General features: G+C 37.2%; 2 protein-coding genes across 5 annotated transcripts in view; both read right to left on the reverse strand.

Moving 5' to 3' along the window:
- LOC108709892 (homeobox protein Hox-C4) overlaps positions 1-10,412 on the reverse strand; it is a 100,826-nt gene that overhangs the window by 51,615 nt on the left and 38,799 nt on the right. The gene's annotated exons all lie outside the window — the stretch shown is intronic.
- Positions 65-6,945, reverse strand: hoxc6.S (homeobox C6 S homeolog). 2 transcript variants are annotated; one of them, XM_018248093.2, is made up of 2 exons: positions 1,741-6,945; positions 65-1,112 (listed from the first exon to the last, which is right to left on the reverse strand). In XM_018248093.2, the coding sequence occupies exons 1-2, from the start codon at positions 2,138-2,140 to the stop codon at positions 784-786; spliced, it is 729 nt and encodes a 242-aa protein (XP_018103582.1). In that variant the 5' UTR covers positions 2,141-6,945; the 3' UTR covers positions 65-783.

Consider the following 10,412-nt stretch of genomic DNA (forward strand, 5'->3'; position numbering starts at 1 on the left):
TCTGTTGGGGCTGTGTGGGATAAAGGCACAGATGTCCAAAGCAAGGAAAACACACACATCACAATTAAAAATAATATCAGTTTTATTAAATACTCAACACTTTGTCCATAGGACGTGAACTTTATACATAATAGTGAAACACAAGATGTAACCATTTTTTTTAACTGCTATGAAACTTCATTTACTGACTACAAATGAACACTGCAGCGCTACCATAAATAAAATACTGATACCACCGGACACAATGGCAAAAACAACTGAGGTTCACAAGGTAACTGTCACAGTATGGAAGATGATGGCCCAGAGTGTGGTTTTAGATACAGTCAGGACTTTCTGCACAAGGGAATGCTAGATTTCTCTTGGCCGCAGCTTAAAGGGTGAAGGGGACGGAGGAGAACTTGGGAGCAGCTTGGAATTTCTTGACATGGGAATTGTGCAAGGTCCATAGTCCAAAACACACGCGCAGGCAAAGTCTGTCGGGGTCTGACCCTTTAGTTTGCAGGCAATGTTTCTATACAAGGAAATGTGTGGCTGTTGAACCCAGTCTTTATTCAGAGTTACAGGAATAACGCAGAGACTGAGAGTAGGCAATAACCAAGTCTAGTACATGGCAGGGAGGCAGCCCCTGGATGAATAGTCCACGTCTGGCTCTGGATAAATGTGGCTAGAAATATCTGTTTGTTTTTAATGCAGCCCAGCCAAATCAATTGTGCCAGCTTGAGGGAGGAGGGGAGCAGACTTGCGCAGGGGGGAAGAGGAAGCCTTAGTGGGGTGTCTCTCCATTCACTCTTTGCCTTGTCCCTCTGAGTCCTCTTGCTTTTCCTCCTTACCCTCGGCTAAACTGTCAGCCGCTGCCCCAGTGCCACCAGGAAGGGTAGATGAGAGGTTGCTCTCCTTTTTCCATTTCATCCTCCTGTTCTGGAACCAGATTTTGATCTGCCGCTCTGTGAGACAAAGTGCATTGGCGATCTCGATCCTCCTGCGCCGGGTCAGGTAGCGATTGAAGTGAAATTCTTTCTCCAGCTCCAGAGTTTGGTAACGGGAATAGATCTGGCGTCCTCTCCTCCTGTCCGTCCCGTAGCCCACGCCTAGGGATTCAGACACAAGACAAACTGGACAGAATTAGTGAGAAAACACGCGATTGCCCAACTGATAACCCCCCAGCCAGTCTAGAGCCTTGCCCCCTAACTGCCATACAGCTCCAGCTGACTGCCATGGGCGCTCCAGCAAGACCCACCTATCCTCCACCTAAGGGGCTCCCAGACAAATGCATTGTATTGCTATGTATAAATAGTCAAATAGCGCCTTGCCTTCCCGGCGCAAAGCTTTCTCCTTGCCCACTAAAATGCATCATTTAATTAATGCAGATCGCCTATAAATAAATGCTATTTTTAAAAGTGCCCCCCCCCCACTTTCCTACAAAAATATACAAATACAACTCCTTTTAGAGGGGGTGAAAAAAATTAAAAAAAATCTATTTCTTTATTTAACTCTTTCTCTAAAAATCCAAGTCATTATTCTTGCAACGTCTTTCAATTAGAACGCACATAACAAGCCAATATTTGCTTGCGACAAAGTAACAAATAAAAAGGCCTATAAGAGCAACTGGGAAAGGAACTAGTTTATTGCTTTTATGAGGCCATAAAAAAAAGGAGCTGAGCTTGTTCTGCTGGGGGAGAGACGATCGTAAAGATGGTTGAGTTTATTTAATTTATCTGTGCGCGTAGCAGTGCAACTTACCACTGTGGGAGTTCATGCGCTGCATCCATGGGTAGATCTGAATGCTGCCTTTCTGCTCCTGCCCATTGCCTCTGTTTTGTTCACTGCTAAAATCCTGTGCAAGGGAGCTCTGCGTGTTGTGTCCCATTGAGTTCTGCCTGCAGCTAGTGAGCATGTCCTTGTCCTGGTAAAATGCGTTGGATCCATATTCATAGGGGCCCCGGCTGGAGCCAAACACAACATTATCTTGCGGGGTATAGAATGGAGACGAGTAGATCCTATTCTGAGCCACCGCTGCTCCATAAGTGGAAAAATGCCTAACTGGGTCATAGGCTGTGGAATTAAGGGCCACATTGGGGAGAACTTCTTGGCCACTGGCTAAATGGCAGGATAAGGAAGGGTTAGTGAAATAGGAATTCATATCTTCTCCTTTACCTGCCTGGAAGATTTCTTTAATATTTATTTCTGTCTCCAGTTTGTAGTCTGAACTAGATTGTTATAGGGACGGCTCCAATCCAGGACAGACAAAATGACAAAGTCAGCTGACCCACGTGGAGCCAATAGGAGGCGAGATGTCAAGAAAGGGGAAAAAATTGGTTTTGCTTGTGTTGATTCCCCAGTTGAAAGTATATGATACACTCAAAGTGAGACTCGCAATTAGAAAGAGGGACTTAGTTTGCTGGGGGTGGGGGGGGGGGTTTCTCCGTGTTGGGGTCAAATCTCAAGAGTTTTAAATAAAAATCTGCATTTTTTTTTTTTAAATGTAAAGTTGCCGATCGAATCGAATGTGCATGCCAGATCATGTGCAATTTAGCAGCGATTTCACTTATGCACCCAGTCCTGGGCACCCCCACATAAACCTGTGAACAGAACCCTATATATATATATTTATTTATATCCACACACACATGCCATTGCACCCCACTTTATTATCAGCAGAGAACAGATATAACGGGGGGCTGTGAGACAAAAATACCCCCAACGTTACGCAAATTCACTTGCCTTACCCCCAATCTCTGCTTTTCAATCCGAAACATCTCCAAACACGGACCTGCAATTAACTCATTTCTCATTTGCATCCAGCAATCGCAATTGCCACTTTAATCAGGGCTAATAAACAGCAATGTGACAGTCAGGGTCTGATGTTGTTTTTTTTTTTAATTTTTTTATTTGGAGGTGTATACAGTTAAATGAATTATTGATATCATTAGCTATAATAACTATAAAACACGTTTTGTTTTGGGGAGGATTGATAATGTAATCATTAATAACACGATTCAAAACTGACCAGCCCATGCAATTGTATTCATGCATTTATTGCTATTTTGTTGCTATTATACTAATACTGATATCAAAGTCACAGGGGATCACAGGGTCATTGAATGCATAAAAGTCAGATGCCCCTTGTACTCATTGTAAATAACATCCCCCCTATATAATAATACCAGGTACATGGAAGTAGCTTATTCTATCAGACAGTTTATTTGGTGGGACTGAGCACAGATATACAACTCAGCCCAGTTGTTGGCAAGAAAGGATTTTGTCTCCCCTCAGATACAAGGAATTCCTAAAAGTCACTATTCGTAAGAGTTACAAAAAGCAATATTTTTTTTTTAGGGCTGGCAAAGAAACCCGGATGCTGAAGGATTTTACGATCTTTTTCCTGTGAGCATCAAAGCCAAATAGAGGTTATAAAGCCATAAAAATGGGAACAGACGAAAAGGGGTCGTTTATTGCCCTGGTATCACACTAGCAAATCCCTTGAGTGTAAACAACAAAAAGGAAGGGGGAAAAAGACAAGAAAGAAAAAAAGTTTAAACTAAAATAAAGACCATTTGCACAGCCTGTGTGTGTGTGTGGGACACTCCTGTGAAAGTAAGGAATTAATATATACCCATGTATATAAATATAGATATATATGATGGGGTGTTTATATATGTGCGTAATGGGCGATTGTTTTCATTAGAGTTATCACTTATATTTGATGTAGTATTATTTCATTTACTAAATCTTTTATTTTTTTTTCAAGAATGTGTGAATGTGCAAACATTTTGCATTCCAGACCAGTGCATGGAATGTTTGCATCTGCATGATTACCCACTGTATATAGAGACTGGTGTATAAAAAGCAGAATATATGTGATCCATACAGTTATGTCTAAGCTCATGGGAATCTGCATGTTCAGCCATATATGTTTAAATCATTTTGGTTGTTATAAATGTGGAAGCCTGTGAGTGTTTGCTTGTGTTTGAGTGTATGTTCATGTTTAGACATTGCATTTCGTTTGGGCTTCTTTATTTTATTGCTGACTGATCAGCTTGTTTGCTGCACTGTTTTTGGTTGAATACTGTATATAGAGGGCCCAGGAGCCTTTACTATGGCTAAGAGGAGATTATACAAGTCCCCTTCTACCTTCATATGAATTTTCCCCCCCACAGATCAGTTTGTGTTGATTTTATTTTAAGGGTAAGTGCTCAGGATTGAGAGATTTCAGTGTGACTGTGTTAGAATGGCGCTTGCCTTGCAGGGAAAGTTCACAGTTTTATTACAAGTCTAAGCAAAGGGCAAAGCTTATAGCACTAGTCGATTTATGGGGAGAGGAAAGCACATGCAATTTCAAGCAACAAAAGGAAACCATGGATTGTGCATTTTCAGCACAGCAATTTGGGGAATAAGTTGTAAAGCTACTATTCCTATAGTGGAGGTTGAATTTTCCTAGCATATACAGGTTTGGCTGAACAGCAGATAATGCATGACCCCACACAAACGTCTACTTTTTGCCCCACAATATATAGCAGTGTGTGTGTATGGAGGTAATTGCCTTCAAGGTACAGAATCCTGTTACAATTATATAAGCTCAGCAGAATTAAAAAGAAGAGATGTTTATAACAGGAGCTCTGACTTGTGTTCAACTCTCTATCCCCCCTTGAGCTGCAACTCGCCAGATCCAAAACACAGGAATATTATTTCAAAATGTACAGGTAAGAATTCTTTTTTTACCCCCTTTCCTTTATCTCCACTTGGTAGAAATGATCCAAACTATAGTCATGAAGAATGAACAATTGCGCTCTTGGTTTCTCTAATTAGCGGATTGATTAAGTGATACACATAAAACAATTGCCTGCGCACACGTGTTTTCTATATCCTTCCTAATGAAGGCAAAGGAAACAACATCAAGGAATATTTTGTTAAAGAGAGAGGGGGAAGCTTGTGGCAAAGCAGTGGCCGCTGTCAGGGCGCATTTCAGCACTTGCATGTTACTAGCAGTGGCACCATCTCTAAATCGCTCAACAACTGGCAGTGATTATTTGCACTAAACGCCATTTGCACACTCTCCCTTCTTGATATAAACAGCAAACCAGAAGTATGACATGAATAAAGGGTCCTGCATAGGTGCAGAACATTATCAGTATCATTATTTAAATGTTCACTTTCACAGCATGAACTAATACTGGTGCGATCAGACAGTAACTGCCCTCATAAAATGTAAGTGGAATATGTTTGTGGGTGGGTGTATTTAACACGATTAAGCAAGACGAGGTACTGCTGGATATAATACAACAGATATATAAATACAAAGTAACTATTCTGTTTAGCCTTTTAATTTAAATGTGTGATTGAATGCCTAGTAGGGGTTATGCCTTTTTATTTATGTATGATATGACCAAGCAAGCCAATGGTCCATTAACAATTCAGCACATTGTATTGCTGGAGAGCTGAATGTGTTTTTATTGATCAGAGACCATCATTTGGACTGGGAATGTTTGATTGTCTATGTGTCTGATTCTTTTTGTTCTTTTCTTGGGGTACAGGGGTGCAAGTTATTCATAGGGCTCCGTTTAGAGTAATGAATCTGGTATTAAACAAATCGATTTGCTTTTATTTATTTTTTTTCTCTTTGTGTTTTTCCAACAATTACATACATTGTATCTTCTTATACTTCTCTAAGGATTAAGATCTAACATTAACTATGAATCTAACAACAACAAAAAACCCACAAAAAAAAAAAAAAAAGATTTTATACCTCCCAGGATAGTTACTACTAAAGATAGTCCTAGACAATATAGGCTTTATGTTTTGGTCTAAGACAGCCAAAGTTTATATGCTTCCTGTATTATTCTTTTCTCTCTCAGACCTCTTGGCACTGCTTTTTCATATTCTAAGTAATAAGTTACTTCTTGTATTTGGTGGATATTTGGAATCTCCTTTTTTTTTTTTTTTTACAGTTCCTAGCTATCAGGAGTTTACAGGTATTTAATACTTGGGAGGTCAGCATTTCTTATTTTGGAAGTTTGTCATGTATTTTTTGCTTATATTTATTTTAAATCAAATCAATTTAATTCAGTGTGTAAGTTTATCAAGCATTTAGTTTATGATATAAATCCTAACCCGTTGCTACTGCTCAGAGCTCAAGGAAAGTTTTAGCAATAAATATGCTGGGAACTTTTTTAAAATCAATTTGCCTTCTGTTTGCGCTTGTAAGGCTCTTTGCTCATTAAATGCAGCGCAAACAATTCCTAAACTGAAACTTCTCTCTCCTTTCTTCCCTGTATGTCAATATGTGTGAGCTCTGGATTTGCACTGAGACATTTTCACTCAATAAATTGTTGATTTAAACATTAGAACATAATTATGGGGGAGGGAGGGTTGTGGGATTATTAAAGAAAGTGAAATTACACTTTAAAAGATATCCTCGTGCCAATGGAATCTATGCCTCAGTTTCATTGTAAAAACCATGTACATGTCAGCTTCTGTTCTGTATTACTGTTAGTTTTCCCTGTGCTGTATATGTTAAAATAATGCAGAGCACCCTTTAGACAACAGAGGATTCAGTCCCTTCTCTTATGTTTTAATCGAATCTACAAAAAAAATCTGAGTATATTTGTATATTTAGAATTGTTTCAGTATGACCAAGTGAAATATTGTCTCTTTATCACAAAGAAGCTTTATCATGCAATGAATTAGTGCAGGAGAAGTATAGGCTTAAATAACGTATTTTTCCAATATATTTTTTAACAAAATCTTTTTATTATTTTGTGCACAGCATTCAGCAGTTTACAGTTGTTAATCAATACAATATTATTTTTTTTGATTGTGGGAGAAAGGTGTACTAAAATAAACTAATAAACTAATAATAATGTGTTTCTTTTAGACTGGACGCAGGGCACACCCACTGAAACCTTACATGGAAACTCAAGAGAGAGAATCAATGGCATTAAATTGGCACAAGAGGATATTCAGTAATTATATATATATATATATATATATATATATATATATATATATATATATATATATATATATATATATATATGCTACATACGTCATTGTATCATATTACATCATTTTGCATCAGTCTATATTGCACAAGAGGATATTCAGTCATTTTAATATATATATATATATATATATATATATATATATATATATATATATATTAAAATATATATATATGCTACATACATCATTGTATCATATGACATCATATTGCATCAGTCTATATGACATCATATAGACACGTGCCTCATCACCGCCTGAGAACTACAGAGTGCTTCCTCAATGACTTTATTTAGCTCCAGCATCACAAACTACTGCAATTGACAAAGCGTTATTAAATATGAAAACATAACCTTACAATGAAAAATTGCACAGCCATTAACCTGAAGGGGGTTCCATTCTTCGTGTTTACAGGGTTGAAAGCTACTGTCTCATATCAGATTACAAGAATGATTTATTCAATAAAACAACACTGCGTTGCCTTAAGTGAAGGCTACATGTGATGCTTTTAACAGGGCGATCCAACGTATTAAATGCAGCATTTCCAACGCTACATCATTTTTATGTCTCTCGCAATGAATTCAAACTTAAATGCGCCCGACAATATATTGTGATCCTCCCAAATAAAGCGCTTTGTGGGGAGCTAGAGCTGTGAGTGTTGCTCTTTGCTACGAGCAGGGACAGAATTGGATTTTATTATTTGCTGTAAGAGCTGGGCAGCTGCAAGGATACACACACACATATACCCTCAGTGCCATAAAGCTGCTCAGCACTGATCACATTCACACATTTAAAGGAGTAGAAACACTTCACAGCACCTGCTTCTCATTAGGATTCTCACACTACAAAAAAAAAGTATTTGCAGAAATTCAGCAAGGACTTAATTTGTGCCTGAATTTAATAATCCTTCCACAAAAATGAAAAATAAAATCGCTGATTTCTGCCCAATTTAATGCGATTGCTCTGGTTTGGCAGCTTTTGGTCACTTGGTGGCAGTATATAAACAAGTAAACAAAGGAATGCCCTTAGGACTAAGCCAAGCTGCATTACAGAATGACTTCAATTTCACAAGCTTGCAATATGGCAGTCTCTAGAGGAGATACAAGCAATAGAACTGAGGTCACATTTTTTTAAGGTGATAGCTAGCAATGTTTTGAACAAGCAAAGAAATACTTCCAAGAAAGGAACAACAGACGGTAATGATTTTTATCCACATGACAGTTGCATGTGATCACCAACATGTTGACTTTTTTAATGGAGACAACAATAAAACCCTCACATTTGCATATGTTCTACATGGGAAACGCCTTTCTATTACTTCTAGGTATTCTAGATCTCATTTGAAAAAAAAAAAAAAATGAAGTGAAATAAAATAAAAATTACAAATATAGTTTGTTTAATTGTGTATATATTATTTTGTTTAACTCAATGAGTATTCCTGCAATGATCAATACCAATAAAATGATTGTATTGTTGAAAACTAATAAATATTGTCAGATAAAAGGAAATACTAATATACAAATAAAAATGACTTTTTTTTTCAACCACAATTGCCCTTATCTCGAAATCCTTCTTTTCATGTTGTTGCTGTATTTCTAAAATTGCTAAAACAACTGCAAATGTATAAACCGGATTGAAAGAAGTAAACGAGCAGAATACGGCCCAATAAATACACCAAGTGACTAGGCATGTGCAACACTTTCATTCTCTTATTAACTTATTCTTCACGCCAATAAATATGCGGTTATTTTTGCGTTTGAGAGGTTTACGGCCTGCAAGAACAACACAAAGAACAGATAGATTGAGGGGGATATAAAATATTCATAGGATGGAAGAATATTTAACGCGAAATTGGGTTTCTATCTGTAAGACGTTTATAAAACAACCGCTGCCGTTTATTCCAACACTATGAAACGTTTAGCTCTCTGCACATTCTACAAATGTATGGAAACCTTAAAAACCAGGCATTGATTTTCCTATTCTAGTAAACTAGTACATTTAATAAAAAAACAAGCATTGATTTTCCTATTCTAGTAAACTAGTACATTTTATAAAATGCAGGCATTGATTTCCCTATTCTAGTAAACTAGTGCATTTTATAAAAATCAGGCATTGATTTCCCTAGCCTAGTAAACTACTACATTTTATAAAAACCAGGCATTGATCTTCCTATCCTAGCAAACTAGTACATTTAAAAAAATATATATATATATCTATAAAATTACTGAGGGCTAGGGGAGAAATCAAATATATGGCCTAGAATATTCAATCGAATGTAATAAGTGTATTTATGTTTACGCACACAATGATTCTGCTAAAGAAAGTAACATTGTTAAAACAGACATAATCCACAGGCCTATTAAGTATAGTAACATTTTAATATACACCTTTTAAATGTAATTGAAATAGTTTCACATTTAGCCCTTGGGCGAGATTGTCATTTATTATATTTTCAGCTCACGAAATTCATTTTTTACTAAACCACAGGTAGATGTAAAAACTATCATGGAGAAAAGAGACAACCGTGTTCATCCAAAGTGTTAAGCACAGGAACAGCCATTAAGTGGCCACAGTTTTATTAGTCTCATTCCTATTACCGATGCCCTGGATAAATACATTCAATTCCAATAGGGGTTTTGCTTGTAAGGCTCAGTTGATGTGTAAATCACAGTTGCATGTGCATATATAAAATGTTTGTGCCTTGTGAAGCTTTATGAGAGATGAGAGCTGCTAGGGAGATCAATAAACACAAATGAAATCTGGGTGGGTGCAACTCTACAGGCCTCTCTGTGATGCCAGTGCGCACACACAGCATAATATATATCTAAATATATATAGATATATAGATATATAGATATGGATATAGATAGATAGATAGATAGATAGATAGATAGATAGATAGATAGATAGATAGATAGATGATAGATAGATAGATAGATAGATAGATAGATAGATAGATAGATAGATAGATAGATAGATAGATAGATAGATATCGACATATCCTCACTGTTGGACAGACAATAGCACAGGCCTAGTTGCACACACTGCACTAGGATTGCTGTGATTTTTAGTATTTCAGACCATTCCAGCTACACATGCAACAGAGATCGCAGACGCCCAGCGCTACTGAAAAAAAAACAATTCAGCTGAGTCTAGACTCGCACTTCCATGCTGGGAGCTGACTGAACAACATCAGAGAATGTTCTCCCTGGAGTAATAATATCCGTTCCTTGCTTACTTGTGTATTAATGAAGAAGCTCTATAGAGAGGATTTTTTTAGACAAAATCATCGGAGCATATAGTCTAATTCATTAACACGACAGGGAGAATTTATAAAAATCATAAATTCATATTCAAATGCATAAATTCAATAAAAACACAACTGTCTAGTAACAATCTGCTGTTCCTCCCAGCCT

The sequence above is a fragment of the Xenopus laevis genome, chromosome 2S (assembly GCF_017654675.1).
Source record: "Xenopus laevis strain J_2021 chromosome 2S, Xenopus_laevis_v10.1, whole genome shotgun sequence".
NCBI lineage: Eukaryota > Metazoa > Chordata > Amphibia > Anura > Pipidae > Xenopus > Xenopus laevis.

Excerpts from the sequence above, each read along its gene's own strand:
- hoxc6.S (XM_018248093.2), bottom strand. The coding sequence starts at position 2,140 with ATGAATTCCTATTTCACTAACCCTTCCTTATCCTGCCATTTAGCCAGT. Across the intron at positions 1,113-1,740 it reads GCGCATGAACTCCCACAGTG|TTTGTCTTGTGTCTGAATCC; the intron begins GTAAGTTGCACT and ends AATTCTGTCCAG.